The 26,593-nt window shown below is 32.2% G+C and overlaps 3 protein-coding genes across 3 annotated transcripts; 2 read left to right on the forward strand and 1 right to left on the reverse strand.

The window, feature by feature from the left end:
• Positions 1-345: 345 nt before the first annotated feature.
• LOC145607353 (coatomer subunit delta-1-like) lies at positions 346-5,849 on the forward strand. The gene is made up of 13 exons (XM_081663031.1): positions 346-349; positions 640-709; positions 793-832; positions 1,203-1,242; positions 1,515-1,738; positions 1,949-2,191; positions 2,361-2,555; positions 2,934-3,227; positions 4,033-4,225; positions 4,301-4,454; positions 4,746-4,808; positions 4,886-4,982; positions 5,628-5,849. Exons 1-13 carry the CDS (start codon positions 346-348, stop codon positions 5,715-5,717), a joined length of 1,707 nt encoding a protein of 568 aa, XP_081519157.1. The 3' UTR covers positions 5,718-5,849.
• A 779-nt stretch (positions 5,850-6,628) lies between these two features.
• On the reverse strand, positions 6,629-9,502 carry LOC145609540 (putative peroxidase 61). The gene is made up of 4 exons (XM_081664999.1): positions 9,243-9,502; positions 8,074-8,253; positions 7,559-7,718; positions 6,629-7,268 (listed from the first exon to the last, which is right to left on the reverse strand). The coding sequence occupies exons 1-4, from the start codon at positions 9,495-9,497 to the stop codon at positions 6,832-6,834; spliced, it is 1,032 nt and encodes a 343-aa protein (XP_081521125.1). The 5' UTR covers positions 9,498-9,502; the 3' UTR covers positions 6,629-6,831.
• An 8,921-nt stretch (positions 9,503-18,423) lies between these two features.
• LOC145608275 (uncharacterized) lies at positions 18,424-24,667 on the forward strand. Its single transcript, XM_081663888.1, has 7 exons — positions 18,424-18,908; positions 19,886-19,985; positions 21,316-21,375; positions 23,164-23,281; positions 23,617-23,699; positions 23,990-24,054; positions 24,246-24,667. Exons 1-7 carry the CDS (start codon positions 18,703-18,705, stop codon positions 24,361-24,363), a joined length of 750 nt encoding a protein of 249 aa, XP_081520014.1. The 5' UTR covers positions 18,424-18,702; the 3' UTR covers positions 24,364-24,667.
• The last annotated feature ends 1,926 nt before the right edge of the window (positions 24,668-26,593 follow it).

Genomic DNA, 26,593 nt, shown 5'->3' on the forward strand with positions numbered 1-26,593 from the left:
TTTTCCAAAAATACACTTATTACTTATATTCAAATGAAATGTATGTATACTTTCCTCCTATTCTCTTGACATTTGATGAAAGACACAATACTATCTGCCTCTCATAATTCTCTTCAGGTTCGTGCAATCTTAATAACCCAGATTCTAATTTATGATTGTGTTATAAATTAGTACTAATTTTTTTGAATGTTTGCCAATTATGTAACGTTTTGCATTATACCCATCAAATTTGATGTGTAATGGCATAATGTCATAGTTTATTCGGAATAAAGACTCCATTTTTCCGTCGATTTGTTTGTAATTCTTACTCGGTAATATTCTTAAATTTGCAAACTTTTTTATCTAATGGGTGATTAAGAGATTTGTTTAGTATTTTGATGAAATTTTTAAAATTGTTAATATAATGTTATGTTAACCTATAGTCATTAGTTCATTACTTGATTTATATGAGTAATATGTATTTGAATTGATGATGTATTTATGTAAGAAATTTTTTATCATTAGCTATTGATATGGTGTTATTATAATCTTTATTGTACAGAATTGTTGATGAATCTGCTTAATGCGTAATTTCAAGCAAAATTCTGTTTGAGGTTGAACTTTGGTTTGTCTAATGAAATTTTTCTGTGCTTTTTGCAGGGTCATACTGTTTAAAGAAAAAGATTTTCAGTCTGTTGGTTACCTTGGATCATTTCAGGGCTAAAAGATGGTAAATGTGTTACTTGATCTCTTTATTGTGTATATAAACAAATTGATGCCTACTTATTTTAAGCATGTTTCGTTTCCTGATAGTGACATGTCTCAGTACGCGTTAGGCCTTATCGCTTTTGTTGTAGACTTGTAGTATATATCTGATGCCATTGGGAGACTGATCATATAATCAAAGGAAACAAGAATACCTTACTTCGTTCTTGGAAGAACTTGTATTTTTGGTGGTCATTGTGGGATGAATATAGTTTATTAGAGAATATTTTTGTATTATTTGTGGTTGCTACATATTTGCATTATGCCTACTGAGCTGTTTTTCCACAAGTGACAACATTCTTTTTATGGAGGAGGCGGTAGGCAGGTAGCTTTTTCCTGTAGTCACCTGTCGTGCTGCTAGGATTCAAAATTGCGTAGAAATGCTAATTCATTAAACTCTTTCAATGAAAATAATAATCCTTTTTGTGCACTGAACGAACTTCACCTTCCTACTGCAGGTTGTCCTTGCAGCTTCCATTACAAGTAAATCTGGAAAAGGTACGTTGTTTATATATACTGATCACGGAAAGAAATAATAAAATAAATGCCTCCTGTCATCGAAGGGTGATGGGCCTAAGACCACCCTTGCCTTGTATTGATGTAGTCATGTAGGAGCTCCTATAGATGCCTGAGTACTGTTGGTGTTGGGGTGTGTGTGCGTGAATGTATTTTCCATCTAAGTTTTCTCATAAAATCTATCTTAAATGACATATTTCCAAATTCCTTTTTGAGATTATACCTTTTATAACCTTTTTTGTTGGTTTTCTCAGCACTTTTATCAAGACAGTCTGTAAACATAAGTCAGATAAGAGTTGAAGGACTCCTGGCAGCTTTCCCAAAATTGATTGGAACGGGAAAGCAGCACACCTACGTTGAGACTGATGATGTTCGCTATGTCTATCAGCCAATAGAAACCATTTATTTGATTCTCTTGACAAGTAAGCTGAGCAACATATTAGAAGATTTGGAGACTTTGAGGATGCTTTCAAAGCTTGTATCCTTTCCTGTACTCTTTGGTAACAGATGAATTCATTAGAATCTGTATGTAGCAGGTTTAGTTTGTTTTATTTCTCTAGAAGACCTTACACCTTAGCTGCACCCTTTCTTTTTGTTAGGGGGGTGGGGATTAGAATTACTAACTCTTAGATTACGGTAAATGCATGCTGGGATGAACTAGTTTGTTAATTCCTTATATCACATCTAGATACCTGAATTTGCATTTTCATTAGACGAAGAAGGGATTTGCAAGATGGCTTTTGAGCTAATTTTTGCATTCGATGAAGTCATATCGTTGGGGCACAGAGAAAATGTCACAGTCACACAGGTTAAGCAATTTTGTGAGATGGAAAGTGAGGAAGAGAAAGTGCACAAAATAGTGTTGCAGAACAAAATAAAAGAAACAAAAGAAATCATGAAGCGCAAAGCAATTGACATCGATAAGAGCAAGGTATGTTGCCTGGGAGAGAAGCTCCATCTGATTTTTTTTTTTTTTTTTCTTTTCCCTGTTATTTTTTCCCAGTTTTGTGCTGTAATGTGCTTGTGTTTGCCAAATGTCTACATGCTTCACTGTTCTAAAGGTCTCTCTATCCAAGTAACTCTTATACGGTACTCTGCAGGCTGAGAGTAACAAAGGTGGGAAAGGAGGCTTCATGTCTCTACAATCAATGGGTTCTGTATTAATCGAACGTTCTTTGGATGATCTCAGCATATCAAGTAGCAACAGTGGATCTGGAAATGCCTCTGGGCTTTCAGCTTTTGGATCATGTACTGATCTGGACTCCTACTCCAACCAGCCCAAAGGTTTGTATTGTGTGATTTGTCATCTGCTTCATTTGTTATGGGATCCATCTGCAGGTGACAGAAGAAATTTTCTTGTGTGATCATTCTAAACATATGGTTTGAATCAGAGTTGCCAGAATTTGCACACCACAGAGCAAACTCAAAATTGGGTCATTCCTCTCGAAACATTGGCAAAGCTGTAATCAGCATTAAATCAGTCATATATAGCTTGTTCTTTGCTAATCATCCTTCTTCATCCCTTTATGCATCCTTATAGTCCATAATCTCTTTGTTTTGGTGCTTAAATCTATGTTAATGCGTAGCACTATGGATAACATCAATTTCTGCATATCACTTTATTGTGTCCTGGAACTTTTATCTCTTTTAAAGACTTTTTAACCATCTGGTAGCTTTGGAATGCAGCTACATTTAAGGGTCAAGGAATGCAGCTTGGTAAAAACCAAAGAACAAATCAGTTCTTGCAGTCCTTGAAAGCCGAAGGTGAAGAAATTATTGAGGACTTGCAGCCAAGTCTGATTAAATCTAGGGCTGTTGTTCCACCACCCTCTGATCCAATTACACTAGTTGTTGAGGAGAAGCTTTTTGTGACGCTCAAAAGAGATGGTGGGCTTGCTAACTTTGATGTTCAAGGGACTTTGTCACTTCAAATTCTTGAGGAGAAAGATGCTTATCTCCATGTTCAGGTGCTCACTTCTTCGCTATTATACAGTTCATGGTCAAAGGAAACTTGCTATATTGCCTCTCAACATCTAATTCGTACTTTGTAATTGCTCTTCAAGTTTATATGGCGAAAGTAACCATTATCTGATAAATGCCAATGAATTAAGGGGGTTACTAAGATTATTACTTTATCAGTTTTACTAGTGTTATAAGATGAGCAATGACAGAATCATTAAAACACTTGCTACTGCATTTTAATGGACCTTATTGATGGTCAGATTCACAGATTGCATGTAAGTATACTACTTTTTGAAGGATCCGCTTCCACATCAGCTTTCTTATCCAACTTAGAAAACAAGAAATCTGTCATTTGATTTTTAATTTCTTTGACTAAGGACACTGCTAGGAAGAGTAAGAAAGATTTCCATACTAAAGATTGGCTACATATTGACTGATTGAAAGTCACTGTTACTGTTGTAATATCCAATCTTGCATTGGAATTTGCTTGTAGTCGAATGGAGGAAGTGTATCCTGAATTGTCAATGTCCTGAGGACATTTTTCCCCTTTATACTAGATTTAGTGCTTCATATCCATACTTTCATGTAAATTAATCTTAAGAAATGGCTATATAAGTTGAAAGTCATCGGTCCTATGCAATTGTCATTCTTTCCCTTTTCTCGAAGTTAGCTGGTTGCAAATATGAGAGCAAGGAAGGAACATTTGTAATTTCTGTGACTTTATTGATTTCTGATGATCATTTATTGAAGCTCTATGATCATCAACTGATTACATACCTAACTTGTTGTTTGCACTGTCATCTCACGTAGGTTGAGTCTGGAAAGAAGCCAAGCATACTATTCAAAACACATCCTAACATCAACAAAGAATTGTTCTCCAATGAAAGTGTTTTAGGGCTCAAAGATCCTAATAGGCCTTTTCCTACTGGCCAATCCGTGGATGGCGTTGGCCTTTTGAAATGGAGGATGCAGAGTTTGGATGAGTCAGCTATCCCATTAACAAGTGAGTTTACTTTTGCAATATGTCTCTCTCATGAATTATCAGCACTATACTTATACACTTATATATCCTTTGTAGTCAGTTGTTGGCCTAGTGTCTCTGGGAATGTAACTGATGTTAGCATCGAGTATGAAGCATCATCCAACTTTGACCTTCAAAATGTTATCATATCAGTGCCTCTTCCATCACTCAAAGAGGCCCCAAATGTGAGGCAGATTGATGGTGAATGGAGGTGAGTTGTATTTCTCAATATTTTGCTGGGAATTTTTCGACATTGCTGAAAACATTTTGCTAATAAAAATTGTTCGACTTTTTCAAATGCCATTAGTTTAACCGTTTAGGAGAGAACATACATAATACATATTCCTTGTCATAGTCACTATTTTTCTTTGAATTTTATGTCATTTATCTGTTGCATTGCTCCTCTATGCTTCTATCATGCCTTTATGAAACTTGCACAACTCTTGCATAGTTGCATCTGTACAAAATGCATGTTCATTGACAATTTCTTGTTTAATGACAGGTATGACTCCAAGAATTCAGTGTTCGAATGGTCCATATTATTAATTGATAACTCTAACCGTAGGTGAGATTCTCAATCAGAATAACTCACAAACTCACTCTCTGATCTTTTGTCTAACATAAGCTGTGATCTTCTGCCAGTGGATCAGTGGAGTTTGCTGTTCCTGCCGCAGATTCATCAGCCTTTTTCCCTATCTCTGTGCAGTTTTCCGCTATGAATACATTCAGTGGATTGAAGGTCTGTTGCACATTTTCTGATGCTTTGTTTTTCCAAACCTACAGAAAACCTTACTATTGTCCTGCTTCCTCTCACAGACAGGGCTGGTGTATGATATATGCAAAACAACCTGTTTATATTGCATGCTTAACAGTTTACAATTCAATAAGATGGAAAAAGCATTGAATTGAACTATTGAACCACTATTATTATTAGATTTATTCGCCTGATTTATCTGAATTTATATGCACTCAGATTATAACTTAATTCAGTTATTTGAATTGATTAAACCTTATGTTAGTTGTAAATTGAATTTAGGGGTAGTAGAACCATTATCTTTCCTGAACTGAACATAACTGAATTTATCTTAACCAAACTTATTTTCCTGTACTCAACTTCTATCTTGAACACTTTTCTAACAAAAGAAAATCCAAAGGCAAAAAAGACTGATATTGTCACAATGCTGAGCCTGCTGGCTACTTGGTTTAACAATCTTGAGCTTCTTAGAGAGTTGAAGTCCTTACAGAATTGCTGCTTTTGGCTAATATCGATAAATCATATCTGATATATGTGGCTTTAATATTAAGTATTAACTCATTTTATAGCTAGTATTTAACTAATGTAAGTATCTCTTTTACCTTACTCTTTCTTGATATTGCATCACAGGTTGTTAACGTCATGCCACTAAAAGGCGGTTTACCACCCAAATTTGTTCAGAGAGCCATGCTTTATGCAGAGAATTACACTGTGGTCTGATCAGGCAAGGTAGTCTTACATATATGTGACTCTGCAGCTATTTTTTCGACAGATGATTATCGCGGGGCTAATTTGCAGCTTGAGCACGAATTTGTTCTTGTTCCTTAAGAGTTGATCATCGACTGCAACCCAGTATGAACTTCCATCCTAAAAATGACTTCTTTTTTCAGTACAAGTTTTGGAATGCAGCAATTGACTTTTGAATTGCAAAATATTTTGGTCAACGAAATTTCTTCCTTAAGCTAAAATTAGTTGGATTTTTGTTCGTCAAAGTTAAATAACTTGACAATGTATAAAAAGTTCCTTTTGCGGTGTTTTGGAACTTTTTAAATAGTACTCGTACTTCCACTAAATATTTTGTGTCCCATATTTTGTGTCCTTTAAAATATTACGAGTATTGTAGTTTGAAAGTAAGATTGCTCCGTAGCAAGAAATTTTTTACTTAGAAGAACAAATATAGTGTTTAAACCAAATATCTTAAAAACAACTCAATAAAAAGTGACCTATTATTTAAATACAAAATTTATAAGGCATGATAATATTTAATTCGAAGTTCGTTCTTCAAGTTGTACCTCGTATTCCAATATATGCTGATGTTTGGACAAGATTTTTAATTCATGAAATTTTCTCATTTGTCAAAGAATATTTTTTTCTTAATCGTTGTTTAGCTGTTGTCATTAACGCTATACATCGTATTATGTTAACACATGAAAATATTAATGCACCCTAATTGGATGCCTAGTACCTTGGTTATGTCACGTGGCCATTCTGGCCAAGATTATTGTTACAGTAACTTGCATTTATAAATTGCTACTTGACTTATAATATACGGTACAAATATTTTAGAAATTTCTTAGATAGATTTTAAAATTAAAATTAATTAAAAAAAAAATAAGTTTAATAAATTTGTAGAGATCAATGCAATTTTGATTGTTACATTCGACAAAAATTGATTTAACTTATTGTATCATACAAATTAGTATACAGATTTGTCCTCATTTATTTTATTGGCTTTCAAAAGCACAAATTCAAACACAATAAATTACAAGAATTAACACAAGAAAAATAACTAAATACTTCAAGATTATCCCTAGCTAATACTTTAGGTTTGGGATTAATAACTATTACGTCTGTGACAGTTCTTCCTGATTTCTCCCTGTTGTCCCGTTAAAGCCTTGTAGATACCCAATCGATTCATCGACAACGCGAACGCCCTCCGGAAGTCTTCAAGCCCATAGCCAGGGTGAGCAAATTGATCACTAAGTTGTTGAGTTTCATTCCCATACAAGAGGTCTTGATCAATTCTAAGCACAGCTTTGTTTGCCATGATGTTTTTGTAGTAGTCGTTTGTGAACCTATAGGCTCCATCTGAGCCCTTGTTTAGGGCAATCAGTCCTTCATGTTCGCCTCTTTGGTACTTTTGTGGACATTGCTTCCTTAAGTCCTCTAGACTTGAAGTGTCTAGGGTTGGATCCGGCTTTCCGGTGCCTTGAAAATTGTATAGGCGATCATAAATGTAACGACATCTTGTCCTCCCAGTCGAATGTGCTCCTATAAATCATAACAACATATACATGAATTTGACATTCTAAAAAAATTATGTCTATACGAGTAGGGTTCGGGTTTAAAACCAAAATTTTTTGTAATCTAAAATATTTGATTGATTAAAATAGGGTGATATAGTTATTGAGCTAGTAAAATTCATTAATGTGTGTCTAAGTTGCTCCTTGTTCGTACATCAATTACATTATCAATCGAACCATTTATCTCAGAATCTTTAATATGAGAGTAAAAATATATAAAGTAGGGGGCGAAATAATAGGCTTTATCGAAGATGTTACCTAAGAGTGTTGTGAAATCTTGAATATCAAGGCCTCTAGCTTTGAAATATGCAAATCCTTCCTCCCATGAGATATTTGGTGAAGGGAGGTCCACAGATGAAGCCTTTGAAGTGTACCCATCCTTTCTTCCTGTAAGAATTGGGTATGATGGAGCACCAGACTGGAATTTTTCCAAAAAAATATATATATTACATAATTACAAATATTATTACTAATATTCAACTTCAAAAAAAAAATAAAATAAAATAAAATAAAATTACGAGTATGATTCAATAGACAAGTAATTGTGAGATTTCATTTTTAATTTAATAATACAGAGTACTTCCTAGATCTCAACGTCAAATGTTATTTTTTATTATTATTGAATCACTTCTTATACTTTTCGTAAATTTATTATAGAGATGAAGGGAAATAAATTAAATACGAAGTACTCCCTATTTATATACCATAAGGAATAATTTTAATTTGAATAAAATGTGACTATAAATAATGGTGCATAAGAAAATAGAAATTACCAAGTAAGCAGCATCTCTAGTAGCAAGTTGAAGGATATCAGCACAAGAGACAACTCCAGGACATCTTTCTTCAAGGACTTCCTTGATTTTGTCAATGAATGCAAATCCTCCAAGTCCGGTATTTTGTGGTGCCGTTTGCTCTGAGTCTGGTCCGTCTAAGAGAATCGAGGCATCACATCCCTGAATCACGTTACAAACAAGTTTTTAAGGAATATGACAATTTTATATAAACAATATCACCTAATATTGTATCAGATACTCTTATGATCACTCTTACAATGGTTTGAGAATCGAATCCTGTGAAAAAAGACATCTAACAATAGGCCAATCTTGATTCTCATAAATGAAAAATGTAAATAGTACGGTATTAAGGTACGATCAGTTCACCACGCTACACTACTGCTACTAACGAGGTACTTTCCCAAAAGGAAAACCAAAGCACGTGACTTACGTTGCAAACAAAAATTCATGAAGGCATCTTTAACTAACACTACTTTAGGCTTTGTACTAAAAAAAAAATTTCAAATAAAATTTAATAGCTCATATGGTTAAAGCTTCCTTTCTGATTCTTGGAGATCTAAGATAGATTCTCATTACCTGCCCTTGTGGGTTGTGGCTTTCTAAACCCCCAATAAAAACATTTCCTGCATTGTAGACTAGATCTAGCAGTCAATGCAAAATTGAAAAACAAATAATAACCATTAACTTTTTAAATAAGCAAATTTTATGGTTTATAATTTAGAAATTTTGGCGGATTTGTAAACTTAGACTCTTATGCTACGTTCCCCGGCCCCCTAGCTTATTTCCCTACTAATTTGAACTATTGAAATGTGAAAGGTTGCAAATGAGCAACAAAAAGTTGTTTAACGACTAATTCATCAATAAGTACAACGAGAACATATAAATGGTAAATTAAAACAATTAATCACAAGAGACCTCCATCTAGCCCGTTTTAACATAAACCAGCACGACACAACTCATGCCTACATAATTTACACATTCATTGTGCCAAACATTATAACAGCATATTATCCCTCAACCCTTTTGCACAAAACACGGGCAGACCGCCTAGTTATTGCGAGCACGACTCAATGTCAGCTTTAATAGTAACATAGACATACTAAATCTTAAGAAAAAAAAAAGTTGTTTAAAGGTAAAAATAATATTACCGTGACCATACAATCTGAGTAGACCAACCGAAGAAGTTTAGGAGTAATGCTCTTATCTTGATCCCAAAACTCTTTCACAAGGTGCTTCACATATGCCTCAGCATGATAACAAGTGTTAGTCTTCTTGTAATAACTTCGGGTCAAGGTGTATCGAGGCACTGTAGTCGCCCCTTCGACATCTCCGATCATCAAAAAACCCACAACAAGGGCAAGAAGAGCCACTAGAGGAAAGTACAATTGCTTGCCTTCCTCCATTTTACTCTCTTTACCCGAAAAAAAAGGCTAAAAACTTCTCTTTAGTGGTGTTCTAAGTCTTATAATTTAGATTTCTAAGCTTAACTGATTTTGAAATTAGTGTTATTGGTAAAGGATTTATATAGAGTATAATATGCCAGCTTAGTTGAGTAAATTACACTCCAATTAGTGTAACTATTTAATAGGTTTTGGTATATTTTAATGTTGTACGTAAGTATTTTGCTTCATTTTTCATGCAATATTAGTTGTTAAGCTTGTTTATGCTACAATTTTCCTTGTATTGCGAAAGTCGGCTTTCAAGCATTGACTAGCTAGCTAGGGAAGCTAGCTCTCTTATTCTTAAAAATGATTTATTCTCTTTATTACAAAATTTATTATTTTTTGGATACAAATTAAAAATATTCTATAACTTTGTAATTATGCTACCATGGCCATTTGAATAATGCAAAGTTGTTCCTAGCTAGAAACTTCCCTTAAATCTTTCACGTAATTTCATGCAATCACAAAGATAATACACTTTTGTACACTTTGTACTTTGTAGCTAGTATAGTTCAATTTATTTATTTTAATTATAAAATTGATTCATATGTAAAAAGAAATTTGATAGTATATAAGTTAGTAATTAATTAAAGTTATTGTCAAAAAAAAAAAAAATTATCCTTATTCAATAATTTGTGTTATGTAACCACGCTTAAACTACTAAAATTGATACTGCATGTAGGTATACAAGTAGATACATTATATTATATAAATGATTTAGGGCCTGTTCTCATATGTTTATCTTCAGTTCGGTTTAGTTCAGTTCTAATAAGTTCAGTTTAGTTCTTATCTTAATTTCCTTCTTTCATAAAATATTCAGTTCAGTTCAGTATAGTTTAGTCCAGTTTAATCAGTTTAGCTCTAATATGTTCAACTCAGCTCAATTCAGTCAATAAGAACAGACCCTTAGGGTATATTATTTTATCCCCCTTGTTTTTAATTATTTGAATTTTTCTTAACTTATTTGAGCTTACTATAGCTTATTTTAATTCTAAATTGAAGTTGAGTAATCCTTATTAATCTTAATCGATCTAAACTTATTGGAATTTATGTTCCTTGAATAAGTGAAATTTATTTATGCGAACAAATAAGAGTACAATAGAGCATACATGATCTTAATTATCCACGTATATTATTCCTAATTATATATGGAGTACAACTTTTTTACTGATCGGAAACTAATTATACTTAGTATATCCAAAGATCCAATCATATAAGGCCTAACAAAAAAACAAAATTTCAGTTAGTGGAACAATAAGTTTTATAAAAAGTGGTACTTAAGGATCCAGCTTGGTGTCTCCTATATGCCATATTTTTTTTTAGAGTTTGTAAGATCCTATTTGCCATCTTTACGCAGTACATCTATTATTAGATTTATACAAGTTATTTATTTATTTATTTTCATAAAAATGTGAACATAATTATTGTTATTGTTCCTTAATTAATTACACCAAGTATATATATTAGTATTGGAACTTGGAGAAATGTGAGATTATTTGTACGAAAGGTATTCACATTGGCCACTGTGTTTTTAACACTCTCCTGAGACGCCATGCATGTTCAGCTAACGTAAGTAGCACGGGCAATTCACATGAAATTATAATTACTTGTATTTTCATTAAATTAATTATGCATTTAATTCTATTTTTATTTTTGGGATTTGTTATTCTAGTAGTTTTGTTTGCTTGGCCTTAAATTCCATGATATATATGTACAATTTGTACATATTTGTCATATACTAGTATACAATAACACGGTTGCTTGGCTATATAAAGGTAGTGGGAAACGAACAATTATATTACTTGTCATTTGTTTTTCTTTTTTTCCCTTTTCTTCTATGAATTATTAGCCAAGAAAGTGATGTGGTGACTCGATAATTTAATATTAAGCCAAAGTAAAAAGGCAGGTTTTATATATCGGAGTAAATTTTACAAAAACTCAAATGGATAGTAAATAATGCGATTTCAATGGAGTAGGGTTGAGAACAGAGTAATTGTTCATTAACATGCGTGAAATTACGTATACACGCGAGTGTAAAATGGGATTGCACATGGCTGATATGAGCAAGTGAGATTTTTAAGATAATTATAACCTACACTTCTTGTATGTATAATGAAAATTAAAGTGTATTAGTACTATATAACTTGTGAGCTGAGTCAATTAGCATGTAGCAAGCCAACATTCTTATGTCATCATATAAATGCATGCCTAACAAATGAAAACAAAAATTACAGATTACATGTTTTAAGAATCTATGCATGACAATAACTAGAGATTTCAAAAAAACAATTGTGTGTCCAATATAAGACATAAGATTTACATGGTCCAATAATTCAAATATTCCCACAATCTTCTACCTAGAAAATCTGTTTACATTGTTAACTAATTAATCAGAAAATATTAATCTCTTTCTAATCTATTTCATTGATCAGTTTCTTAAAGCTCAAAATATTTCCTACAACTTGCCCACCGTCGTTATTAGACTTACATTAAAGAACCAAAAAAGGTGTAAAATAACTTGTGTTATAAAGAAATTAAGTTTCAAGCTACGAGTACATGTCTAAGTAAAGCTTAATATGCCTCAACATGCCTTATTTTTTTCCCTTATTACTAAGTCAAAATGGAAATCTAGTATCTCCCATGACGAGTCATAGACAACTAGATTTTGATCAAAAAGTGGATATAAAATGAGCATAAGTAAAAAATTGTGTATAATGAGGGTATTGCACGCATTGTTCCACACGTTTTATTTTTTTGGTAGATAAGGAGAAGGTGCCCTATTGAACCGATGTTTCAAACTGATTAATCCCCTTGAATGTGAGTTAAAGGTAGGGTAGTAAGGGAGTCCCCACCACAAACTATCAGCCTATATAGAGTAATAGACAGGTCTAGCTAGTGGGGATTGCAATAATATGCATGCATGTCTTTACGTATTTCGTATATTAGAGATTATTATTCACATATACATGCATGTTATTACAAAGAACAATCTAACTATAACTAAATTTGTTTTTACACTACAATTCATCCGTTTTATACAAAACATACCAAATAAAGAGACACCAAGAGGTTTCCAATGTACAAAATCCACCTCTAAACTACGCAGCATAGTTTGCTTACCATGCACAATCCCTGTTTGCTAGCTTAGTTGTTATGCAATAATACTTTGACCAATTGGTTGGCAAAAAAAAATAAGTTTGACCAATAATTTTATATATATCTTTATTATCAATTCATGAACGCAAGAAAAAGTCGTCTTTGTCTTAAATTTTAGCAGAAAATTTTCACCTGATTTTTATTTGGTCTCTGAATTTTAGAGTAAATGAGGGAATCATATATTGTACACGTAGTGAACTAGCAATAATATCATCATAGTTGATCTTTAAAGAAAGAATAATTCTTTGTATGAGCTAATTTTCTTACAAAAATATAATACTCCCTCCGTCCCGAAAGAACGACTCATTTGGGTTGATTACGCGGGTATTAAGAAAGTTAAATAAAAAGAGATAAAAGTAAATTAAAAAGTTAAATTTACATAGTTTTGTAAAAAAAATAGAGAGAGAAAGTAATAAAATTGCATGGAAAATCAAATTTTTATATGGAAAAGCTAATTTTGCACAAATATTGTTGCAAATTGGTGGATGTTTTAATGCAAATGGGTCATTCTTTTTGAGACTAAAATTAGGCCAAATGGGTCGTTCTTTCAGGGACAAAGGGAGTAGTTTCTTTTTCCCTAAAATTTAACAAACTTTTGTCAGCGTAATTTATAGTAGCGCATAGCGGTAAAATACATGACGTGGTCAACTTTGCACACATGCCAATACACTAGTTTGACTTTAATTTTATATAATTAAATATTAATGAAAATTATATTATGAAACTTTATATTAATATCTATCTAACAACATATATTATGATAAAATATGTTTTTTATCATGTTAGTAAAACATGACGGTCAAAGCTAATGCATGATAGTGAAAAAAGTTCAACGCTTTATGCATTCTGGGATAGAGGGAGTAAGGGCCTGTTCACATTTACTTAATTTCAGTTCAGTTCAGTTCAGTTCAGCTCCAATCAGTTTAGTTCAGTTCCAATCAGTTCAGTTCAGTTCAGTTCAGCTCTTAATTTCCCTCTCACATAAAATATTTGTTTCAGCTCAATTCAGTTTAGTTCAGTTCAGTTCCAAGCAGTTCAGTTCAGCTCCAATCAGTTCAGTTCAGCTCAGTTCAGTAAATATGAACAGGCCCTAAATCGAGCAAAAATTTGTTAATATTCTATATCAACAAAACTACTTTATATGACCAAAATTTATCACTCCTCCCTTCTCATGGACACCACTACCCTCTCTCCAGTCATTAGTTTACCGTTACATAGTTTGGTAAAAATACTTTCAGTTCATTAGAAATAATTTAAGTGCAATAAAAAAAATATCAAGTTAATAATAACATAAATATTTATTTACAAATTTACAAATAAAACTATAAAAGTACACTGTTAGGTTATATAAATAAGCGATATGATATGTATGTTTAAATATTTTACATTATAAAAACGAGTTATATGCGTACTTAACATTCAAGCTTAAAAGTTTGACAATTTGGGCATCACTTGGGCACAAAACTTGTCCATATATGAAACAAAGTACTTTAGCATGTGGATATATTGTTAATTTAACTCAAATGTAATTTATCATATTATTAACTTTTTTAATTTTTACTTATACACCATCAAAGATATAATGATATATTAATGGTAAACAATTGGGTTGAAAATTCAGGAACATAGGGACTTAGGGATCGGAGTATGAGTGTATGCATTCATACATCAGTAGTTATTATTTTTTACAAATTCTTAAATGGACCTGGTTCACACTAATTTATTGTGAACCACTAACATTAGAGACAATATGATTGTTTTGTTAATAAAAAAAAAGGTTACTATATTAAAATAAAGGTTATTATGTTGAAATAAAAGTTAGTGTGACATTAAAAGCTATAAGAGGTTATTTTTTAAATAAATTTTTTAATATAATGGTCAATATGAATAATAAAGATCACTATGTTAAAATTAGATAACTATTCAACATAATTTCGTACTGTAAGTTCATGATAATATTAATGGTCACACTAGTTTTAAAAAAGGTTACTATGTTAGAAATAAAGTTATTATATTAAAATTAGGGGTCACTATGTTAAATATAATGTCAGTTACGTGTGTATAAACCTTAGGTCCACAATAATATTATTGTGAACCAGGTCCACGCAAGATTTATACATTATTTTTATAGTTTGCCTTTTATTAAAGTTTGCCGAATTTTTAGGATATTATTGTTAGTTTTCATGAATTCTATCTTTTATGTTGTTATTATCTTAAGATAGAGTTTTATCAAGTAGGATAGAATTATAACTAGGCTAGGAGATTTGCCTTAAAAAAAAATAGAGATCTTTTAAGATTTTATTAGATTATCTATATTCCAAATACTAAGTTAGTTTTGGCTTCTTGAAATTCATTGTTAATTTGTTATTAGCTTATTGAGATAGTCCTTTACTAGTAATTAGTTTTATTCATTGATGATGATTAATAAAAAAAAAAAAATTAAATAAATTTTTGACCCAATACGAAAAATTGGGCACTATACTATGGAAGATTGGAAAGTGATTAGGTAAAATTTTTGGTAGAAGGTTGGCCACTTGGGATTTTCAAGCCCTAGGCCCAAAGATGGGCAGATGGCTAATTGGCTACGTATGAATCATGATGAAAACTACAATGTACGGGCTGAAGTTCATTTTACATAGATAGTAATATGATTAAAATAAGACAATATATAAATAAGCTATGTTTTTTTTTTCTTTGAACGAAAAAAAAAAAAAAAAGATTAAAAGGAGATGTTAATTTTACATAATCTGATCTGATTTGATATTTGACTAAAAGTTGACCTAATTTATACACTAATTCGTATAAAATAAGACAATTAATAGATGAGATGTCATTAATTTCGTGTTATTAATATGTAATCAAATATGAAATTTTCATAATAGTTTTAGGTTACGAAAAAGGAGATGGTCAACTACACAAAGTTTCTTAAGTGGCTGGTCATACCCGTGTGACTGGGGTTACTTATTAAGAGGTAACCCCTACTCCTAACTGATCGAGTAACCCATGACCGACCGAGTAACCCCTAACCGATCTAGTATCCCTTAACCCTTGACGGACCGAGTAACCCCTGAATAAATAATCCTGGCCACACGGTATGGCTAGCCACATAGAAAACATGCTGATTCAACTATTATTTAAGGTAAATTAGATGTGAATCTTGTTAGATTGATTATCTTATGTGTAATTTAATTTTAAAATTTCAATTTTTTGTGTAGTTTTATTTACAAATAATTAGAGATATTTGCATATGAATTATTGACAAACGTGATAAAAGAAATGTGTCATCTAATTTGAAACAAACAAAATATGATTTAGTGGAAATTTTGGCTTCTTCTCTAGTTCATTTTTAAAAAAGTTAACTTTAGTAGCAATAAGTTTTGAATTTTAAAAATATTTAATAACACTAAAGAACAAATATAGTATCAAATTTGTTTAACGATAATTTAATTTTAGTCAAATAATCATAATTTAATTTTAGTTTTAATTATAAAGTGAAAAGAACAAGACCAATGAACTTGAGTGGAGAAAATATTATTTGACATTAATAAGAATTAAAAAGCTATTTTAATGAATTTTTCCTCCATTTACATTTAGTAAACCCCGAAGAAGGTGATAATAAGAGTGAGTGAGTGAAAATGTGTAGATATTTTAGAATAAAGATGGAATAAGACAATAAAATTTATTTTCAATCCATACCTTTAAAAAATTATGAGAAAACACTTATGAATAGTGTGAGAACAATTTTATCCTTAAAAAAATATTTGTTCACCTATATGCCCATATTGATATGATGTTAATTGTCTCTAAACATAATGGTTAGCGCATGGTAGTCACACTAGTTAAAAACAAAAAAAAAAAAGAAACATAAAATATCATAATACGAAGTGGGTTAAAAAATAGTGGCATCAGAGTTGTTGAATCCATGAACAACCCTACATGTTTATGCAATAGCACGACACTTGATGAAAAGCTGAAATGTCAAGTATTACCATCTCGTGGTCTGACTAAAAAACTTGATCAATTAAAGATATCGGAATTATTGTTTGGGTGTAGAAGGTCGAAGAAAAGTAAACGTCAATATTTTATATTATAAGGCATTTTGGATTGAAAGGAAAGTAATCAAAATCCTGATATATAGTACCCTGATACCATACCATATATGTTACCAAATTTTAAATATTATTGGTTCAATATGATTAATTGATTTTTTTTTTGGAAAAAAAAAGGATTTACATCTGGAATGAAAAGTAACCAGACTTGAATTCTTGATTTCATACCATATAGATTATAGAGTATAATAATATATGAAAAAAGTGTCAACAAAACTACTATACAACCTAGCTAATAGCTTTAGTAAGACCCTATTAGGGCCTGTTCTCATTGACTGAACTCAGCTGAAGTGAACTGAACTGAAATGAATATTTTATAAGAGAAGGAAATTAGGAGCTGAACTGAACTGAATTGAAATGAATATTCTATAAGAGAAGGAAATTAGGAGCTGAACTGAACTGAACTGAAATGAATATATTATAAGAGAAGGAAATTAGGAGCTCAACCGTACTGAACTGAATTGAAATGAATATTTTATAAGAGAAGGAAATTAGGAGCTGAACTAAACTGAACTGAATTTCAACGTATGAGAACAGACCCTTATCTTCATCTTACAAAAATATTCAGTACTAATAATTTCAACATAGTATGAATAAGTTCGGTTAAGTAAAAATAAGTTTAATCCATTAAAATCAGTAGTATTATTAAAGAAACATAATAAATAATCAATAAAACAATTTTGGTTCATGAAAATTAATTCCATTCCATTAAAATTAATTTCAATTAGTGAATTAAGTTATCTTTAAAAAAAAAAGTAGTTTATATAATTTAAGTTTAGCAAAAATAATTCTAATTCAGTAAAAATAAGGTAGACAGAATATCCTAACACCAATGTATGTATTTATATTACTCATTCATCCCAAAATAATTGGCACGTTTAACTTTTTGTTCACTATTCATATGCTATCGTTGGCCGTGATTTTGTAAAAAAATCATACTCCATAATAGAAAACAAATTTGATAGTCATGAAATTTGGTGTTAAATATCTTTGAATATAACAATACAACATATATATTTTTTTACACATATTTAATAATAATATGTCAAGTTTGAATATTATTTGTCGAACTAGTGCATTGACCTATCTCATATGTGTCAAGTTTAAATATTATTATTGTCAAATAAAATCACATATTCCATTAACTTTTCCAATATACGGAGTATTTATTTTTCTAAGAAACCCTAATATTCAGAATTTTTTTTCGTGGCACGGATTATATTAGCACGGGTAACTTAATATCGGAGTCGAGTTCGAAGTAGAGTAGGATAGCTAAAATTCAGGTATCTTCCATCCATCCCAATATCCCATGATTCCCATCCGCTAGTTAGCCAGCAATTCCAGGTTAACTAAAACACACAAAAATCAATCATATAATCTCGTTAAAAAACAAAAGAATCTTTTTTAATATGAGTTTGATTTTGATTCCAACCAAATCACTCTCTTCTACATCTGTTTTTATTTGCCCCTTTTCCTTAATCACAACAATTATATTAACAAAAAACCTTTGATTTATGTTATTTTAATTTAATTATTTTCATTTAACAAAAACAAAAAAACAAAAAACAAAAACAAATCCCAAATGAATTGAAATTCTTTCTTCTACTATTTCCTCCTTTTCTTCTTCTTCCTCTTTCTTCCGTACAATCCCTTAATTTTCTACTCTCTTTTCTCATTCTCTCTCCTCCAAAAACTTTGTGAATTTCCCTCACTTTTTCCAACCCTTTTCAATTTTCTCCCAAATTCATCGATTTTTCCTGCAAAATTGCAAAACCCCATTTGAAGAAATCAAGAAATTTGACATTTTTATCATCTGGGTATTCGATTTTATGGCGGGAAATCGAGTTTTTGGGTGATTATAAAGTGGGAATTTGTTGAAATTTGTCTCGAATTTGGTGGGAATGGCAGCAAGTGCAAACCCATCTGGGAATCACCACCAAGAACAATCCTCTTTCAATGGTGGTGGTCCCGCTGCATCCACAAGTAATGGGAATTCGGGTCCGGGTCATGATAATTCGGGTACGGGTTCAGCTATGAAGCATAATCCTGGAATTGCTACAGATTGGACTGCTCAGGAGCAAACAATCTTGGAAAATGGACTCAACCAGTTAGTTATTTTTTTTAATTTTTTGTTTTAATTTTAATTAATTATAAATTTTTAATGAATTTATTTGGTTGAATTATTATTCTTGGTTGTGAGAATCTTTGAAAGGCTATAATTTGAAATTGGTGCTTAAATTTTTAGTGTGTTTTTAGTAAAGATTCTGAATTGAGTTGGGGAATTTTGGTGCCACTTAGATTCTTTTAGTCTTGAGTTCTTGGTGGAATTTTTTGTTTTTGTTTTTGATGAATTTAATTATAATTTGCTATAGATTCGGATTTGGGTTGAGATTTTTTTTATCATCTTTTTGGGTGTCCTTTGGTTTAAGAATTTGAGTGCCACTAATGAACAAATATTTTCTAATGAGCATACTGTTTTGTAATGTAGTAAAGAATTAGCTCCTTAGCTGTGTTTTTTATGATATTTGAGTTGGGGTTTAAAGGCGGAATTGTAACAAATGTTTAGTTTGCTGAGTAGTGATTCGAATTCGCAGCAGCAATGTGTTGGAACCTAGTTTCTTGGTGGAATTTTAATTTAGTGTGTTAGACTTGCAATGCATAGTCTATAGGGTGGAAATAACTTGTCTTTGGAGCTAGTCATGATGAAAAGGAGGATGGTTGGTTGTCTGGTAACTTTCCGAGGTTGTTCAATTGGTCTGTTTTCGTACGATTGTGAAGCTAATTTGCAATCATTAGTGAATTTTCCGTGTTTCTTGTACCGGTAGTAATGCTTCTGATGAACTATGAAAATTTGATATTTGTTAAGCATTTGTCTCTTTTTTGATTTTTGAAGTTTAGTTTCTTGTACCGGTGGTAATGCTTCTGTGGAGGAACTATGAAAATTTGATATATGTTAAGCATTTGTATCATTTTTAAAGTGTAGAGGCTGTATATCCCTTATGCGTATTTTTTTTAACTTTAGGTACGGTGCACAAACTTGCTTCTCTATATGATATCAAATCCTCCTTTGCTTGATGTGTGCAGATATGCTTCATTATCAAGCATTATTCGCTATGCTAAGGTTGCTATGGAACTTCCAAATAAGACAGTCCGTGATGTGGCACTACGCGCTAGATGGATGAATGTAAGCCCTTGACATCTGTTTTAAAGGGAGATGGTAGATCTTATAAGTTGATTTTGTCTTGATATTTACAGCTTTTAGATAGTTGGTAGTTTCTATCTGCTCTTGATGCTGATATGAGCTTTCAGTATTATTGTTTGAGGAAGGATGACCTGTTTATTGATATTGTCTGGATCAATTTCAATTGGTAGTGGGGATAAGTATACATACTTACTTACTGAGGCATCATCACTTTCCAATTAACACCCTGCTGCTGCCTTTGTCCCACTGTTTAATCATGATTAAAATAGTACCTATCTATAATAGTATGGTGGGTTGGATTTGTGTTTTTCAAACCTAGATCTGCAGATTTGGCACTACAAGAAATATCAAAAGAGCTTGGATTGAATAGGTTTCCAATAGGATCTTCTTGTAATCCGGTGGCAACAGGGTGGAAACAGCTATTTTTTTTGTAGATGTCTACAGGACCGGTATTTGATTATAGTGGATTAATGATCAGCCATTTTGTTTTAGTAAGTTTGGTAAGAGACCATAATATATGATGGGGGGCAGGGAGCTAATTGTTACCTTACTGAATGAAGTATCACTTGTTGCCTTATTGGTTCTTTTATATTTGTAGAGAAAAGTTACATGTTTATACCCCCCTATTATTTAAGATTCAGTGAATCACACAACTTTAATCGCTTTATATCAACTGTGAAGATTTTTTTATCATGAGTTGATTCAACTCTATGCTTCCTCATTGTCGCCTATTTAGTGAAGGATATTTAATCTATCTCTAAAGCTTGAATTTGTTTGTATGATTTATTTCTGTAGTCTTGAAAAACCTAAGGGAATGCTAACCTAATATAAACAGTAGGAAGATATGAACAACTGACTGGCATCAATACTCCCTCCCCACCCCCTTTTCTGCATATGTATAGGAATTTGTGAATGTGTGTATCATGAATTTGAGTTTGGGGGGGGGGGGGGGGGGGGCTAATTCTTAGTCTCCAAGGATTGTGTGAGTGACTTGATATCCTGTAGACAATGCTTTGATATGGCTTGGACTTCTCATTTTTTCATTGTGGATTTGTCCCATATTCCTTTGTTGCAAGTGATAATATTATTATATCTTTCTAGTTAATGTGAGATGATGTCACAAAAATTATTGAAAAAAGCAAGATATTGGTTATCAGATCAATGCCATTGAAGTACACAATCTTAAGAAGTAGATTCCATCTGGGAAAGAGGTTTGACCGTTTGAGGGAGGGAGGGTTATGGATTAAGTTATCTGTATCAATGGTGACTTCACTTTTCATGCTGACTTGACTTTTTTTCAATTGATGTCCAGAAAAAGGAGATGAGCAAGAGAAGAAAAGATGATCATTCGAGGAAAAACAAAGATAAAAGGGTATGTTAGTTTCGATCTTGTTCTAATCAATAACTAATGATCCACAATTTTTGCTGCATGCTCATACATTCCGTGCTTTCTTTTAGTCTTAAACTCCGTATTAGTTTTTTCTTCTCTTCTACGTAGTATTAATTTTATTTTCAATTTTTTGGTGCTATAACTCCTTTTATGTTAAAGTTGAGTGCTGTGCATAGTGCTCCGCCATTCACAAGGGAACATGGCACTGGCATTGTTCTTCCGCTTGCAGTTATTCATTTAAAGTGTAAAATAAGATTTAAAATCTAAACCAAATCCTGAATATTTCCAATGAGACATCGCCGTTCAGTATCTTTTACTTGTAGAATATACTCTTCTCATAAAGGAGAAATAATAGTTACTGAAAGTTTTGACTAAGAAATTTTGAGAGAGCTGTTTGAACATAATGGCATTGCAGTTGTGTACTTTTGTTGCAGCCTTGCAGGGTGAAGGTGAGGCTGAGTAATTTTTTGATTTACGTGGGGCTTGCCTTGGGTGGGAGTTAAACTAGTTTGATGTCTATTTTATTCTGAATGTTCCACATTGAAGTGCTGGAGCTTCCTATTTCTCTATTGTTATATATGCCAAGATATAGAAAGAATAATAGATAGGCACCCATGTGATGAGGAGAGTGATAGAGCAAAAGTATGTGCAAATAGGGAAATGTTGCAATATTTGTAGAATTTCGTAAAACAGTTATTGTTGCAATATTTGGCGATCGGATAAAGTATCTTTTTAGGTATCTTTACCTACCTTGTTTGTTTGCTAGTATAATTAGGACTCTCATTATAATCTTATAAATAGTATTCAATGTAAATCACTCTATCAGGGAGATTTACACAATCTTACATAGTATCATTCTCAAACTTTATCTAAAAACACAATTTTTATAATATAGCGTTCGCAATAACATGTTGCTTGCTGCCTTAGTTAACAACAAATCTGATATGTGGGGAATGGCTTTTCCTTTACCTTCCTTCTGTTGGGTTGATTACTACCACCCCCCCTCCCCCCCTTTTAATTTATTTATTTTTTTAACGGGAAGTAAGAATATCATTAAATAATAGCCATATGGTATCTTGTTGCATTTCCTGAGCTGTAGAGTGCTATTAACCTTCGTCATGAGCTATTTTTGAATTGTCAGAAGCTCTTAATGGTGCTATTTTTGTCTTCATTGATAATGAAACTCCTTATGTCTTGTTTATTGTTTGCAACTTCCACCTTCTTGGTGGCTTGTTGGATATTTGGATTATTTTTTCTTATAAGTGGCTCATTTAGAGTCTTAGACTGCAATCTACTTGGTACTGTTTGTATTTATTTTCTTTATGTTCATGTTTCTCTTACTTTATTAGTTGATTATATTCTATGAGTGATGCTACTTGATTTTTATGCTTTTAACTGTTTTCCCTTTCCCTTGTGTTTCATTTTGACTGAACTATGTTTTGCACTTTTCTCTGGTTCCATTGCATTTTTCTGAGTTAATTTGCACTTTCAGTGCTATGCAATTTGGTAGGAAAAAAATCTTGCATACAAGTATGAAGAAAGTCTATTGACCAAATAATTGGTTTATGATATTTTCATCGCATGGTTGCCAATTTGTTTTTTAACATGTCTCGAAAAAAATACTGTTTTCTCTATATCCTGTCTGTACATGATCGCCTTGTCCTGCTCTTCTGCTTTTGCAATTTTCCTTTCCCATCAATTTACGCTTTGAAATATGCATGACCTGTTTTGTCTATACTATAACTTGGATGAGTATTACCTTATATCCAGGAAAAAGTCACTGAATCTTCGTCAAAGTCATCTCAGTTGCATGCTTCAAGGCCTGGTGGTCATACTTATCCTGTGCCTGCAGTTCCATTAGATGATGAAGATGGTATATCTTACAAAGGTAAGTTATCTATTTTGGCCTCTACACGCATTGCTTACTGATAAATGTATTATTCAGAAAACTATACATTACTCGTCTCCTCTATATTTTCTAGTATCTATGCGATATAGGCATACTGGTAACATATATCTTCTTTATGCAAAAGATATGAGTATCGTGGGATGATTTTTATGTAAAGCTTTTTGTTCTAACTTGAGTTTATTATGATGCTGAGCTAGGGCTTTTTTATGGACTTATTTCCTTCTACTAGTCAATCTCCATGCTTATGGCATGGACATTGGGCTAACTAAGATTATTTTCCTTTTAACTCTAATTTATGTGGCCGATCCTTGCAGCAATTGGTGGCCATGTTGGGGAGCTACTTGAGCAAAATAAACAGTTCTTCCAACAAATATCTGCCAACTTTTCATCGTTTCAGGTACATGTTTAACAATAAATGCTTTATATTAGGATAACCTTTACATGTTTACACTTATGAAGGCTATTAATCTCATTTATGGCTTAGATAAATCTCTTATACAGGATGCAAGTTATTGTATTTAAACCCTCAAGTTTTAGGTTGGCATTATGGTTGTAAATTTTGTATACTGATGTGTGATGTTTATGTTATTTTCTTAAGAAGAACAACGCTTAAATAACCACCCGTTACACATTATGCTGTTGGTGGCTATGCTTGACTTTATCTTCCTTGTGCCTTTTCTGTCTCAGATACAGGAGAACATCAGCCTCTTTCGCCAGGCGTATGACAATATAAAAAAGCTCCTGAATAATAAGTAAGGCTTCAACCTAATTTTTTTTGCTTCTGCAGCTACTTACTTTTGTTTGTATTATGCAGTAAACTTTCTTGCACTTTGTTTTAAACTGCTGGAGTTATGGTCAAATAATTGAAAGTAGTATTACGAGTATTTCATTCTTTACTCGGATGTCGGATCTGATCAACTCATATGTGCCTTTTTGAATTTAGTGGCAACATGGACGACACTCCTGAAATAATGAGACAAATGCCTCAGTTGCCGGTGAAGTTGAATGAAGAACTTACAATGGCCATCATCCCTTCTTCGAATCACTCAAAGCATTCATGATTGTTTATCAGCTCGCCAAAAGTAGCCAGTTAAACCAGTTAGCAGATTACATCGTCTTCCAGCCCCAATGACGGGGAAATAGGAAGCAAGCTAGCAAATCAAGTAGATGCTTTCTTCTGTTCATTACAATTTTACAAATGTGAAAATTTATAAGATTTTTAGTTTTTTTTTTTTTTTTCTTTACAACTTTCATTCTCAGTTTACATAGTTTGTGTAGTTCCAATAGTAATATTATTGGATATTCTTGGAAGTTAGAAACTAGTAAAATAATAAAGTATCATGTAGGTCAATTTTTAGCCTATTATGTAATGTTTATTTTAATTTTTTTTTGGTAATTGTCTATTTGAAATGTTAATAAGTGCATTAATTTTCAGTCCTTTTGTAAGTCCTGTTTTGTAAAGAAACATAGAATTTGCTGGTGCATTCATCTTGTTGTTATGAGTGATCTTGATGCGAGTTCGTGTAGTGAAAAATAAGAATCTATGACTTCCCTTTTCTTTGATCGATCTTTTCTTCAGTTCTGTTCTCATACTAATAGGTACGACTTTGAGTTCGAAGAGCTTCCATGAACGGTGGCTAGTAAGTAGTAACAACAGAATTCTTGGATATGGTGTTTAAGTCTTGCTGTTTTTCCCAAGATTTGTATGGTAATTTTATCACGAGTGTTGATGCTCTTACTAGTAACTTATTTTCACTCTCCCTTGAATATATTATGATTGTTTTCCTAACAAAGTTAGCCCTTTTATTCACATTTAGTTGCAAGAAGGGGTGTAGGTTGAACAAGCTATATACCTATGTTGGAAATTTAGATTTTTTTAAAGGAATTGTTTATAAGTGTTGTTTGACTATACTTTATTAATAAAATTATTTTTCTTCTTGTCACATGTGAGATTGTGTTAAATTTGTGTTTTTAATTGATCAGTTAGGGGTTACTCAGTTACGGGTTACTCGGTCAAGAGATACTCAATCAGGGGTTACTTGATCAAGGGTTACTCGGTCAAGGGTTATTTGATCGATTAGGAGTAACCTGATCGAGAGTTATCAGTGTGTTAGCTGGTTACACGGTGTGGCACTGTGATTTGTTAATACTTTAATTAATTTTAAAAATACTTCGTTTTAATTGAGATTTTTGTATTAACCTGTATAGTATTTAGATATTTTCCAACTTGAAAAGGTATCTTTATAAGTATGAAAAGCAAGAAACGTTTTTTGGGCAATCAAGTGGCTATTGGCCCAAGGGGAGTTGGAACAATTTAGGCCACCGATTTGCTACAAACCGTGGTACAAGTTGAGTTTTCAACAACGGATCTTTGAAGTCGTTCTCAAAAGATTGTTATTATGAAGCCCGTAAACAAATACTTTTCTGTTTTATTAGTTGACACGCTTTTTGTATCACATTTGTTAATGCATAATTCACTCATTTTAATGATCAACTAGTGTGTGTTTCAGGTGATGCCCTGAATTGCTAGTTTGTACTTTATACTTCCTCCGTTTTTAAATACTTGCTCCACTTTTCATTTGCGGCAGTTTTTAAATACTTGCTCTATTTCCTTATTTGAAAAGCTTTTATAATATTTAATTCATTTTTCTCAACTACTGGGACACAATTTATTACTTTTAGGTTATCTCTCCTCTAATTTACTTTCCACTAACCCCAATACCTATATTTTATTTCTTTCTCCAAAATCTCCTAAAACTCCGCGCATGGAGAAATGGAACAAATATTTAAAAACGGAGGGAGTACTTCTTTAATTTGATGATTATGTTTAACTGTTTGTATAGCTAGTGTGTGATCCGGGCGTTGTCTCGGATGTTACAATTTTTTTTACCTCATATGTATTTATTTTCTAATCTTGTGAAGAATAAATAAATTATATAACCTCTAATTTGAAAGGAATATATAATGTAATTATCTGAAATTCAAAGCACTAATAAAAGTTGGTTGATATGGTAAGTGTATAACTTTTATTTGTTAGAGGTTGCGGTTTTGAATTTAGATCAACCATAATTTATTTATATTGTTTAAATGAAGTTGCAAGCTTACGTGTCACATGTACTTTAAATAGTGACGTGGCATAGTGAATGGTGTCATACTGTCATATAAGTTGAAGTGTAACACGTGGCACCGTTCCTTTACAAGAAAAGCCGAGTAGCATAGATATCTCTAATTAATAAATAGTACGATTAAAATTATGAAAAGTTGACATCATGGAGTATTAAAATATACATT

Source organism: Chenopodium album, chromosome 23, assembly GCF_948465745.1.
Source record: "Chenopodium album chromosome 23, dcCheAlbu1.1, whole genome shotgun sequence".
Taxonomy (NCBI): domain Eukaryota; kingdom Viridiplantae; phylum Streptophyta; class Magnoliopsida; order Caryophyllales; family Amaranthaceae; genus Chenopodium; species Chenopodium album.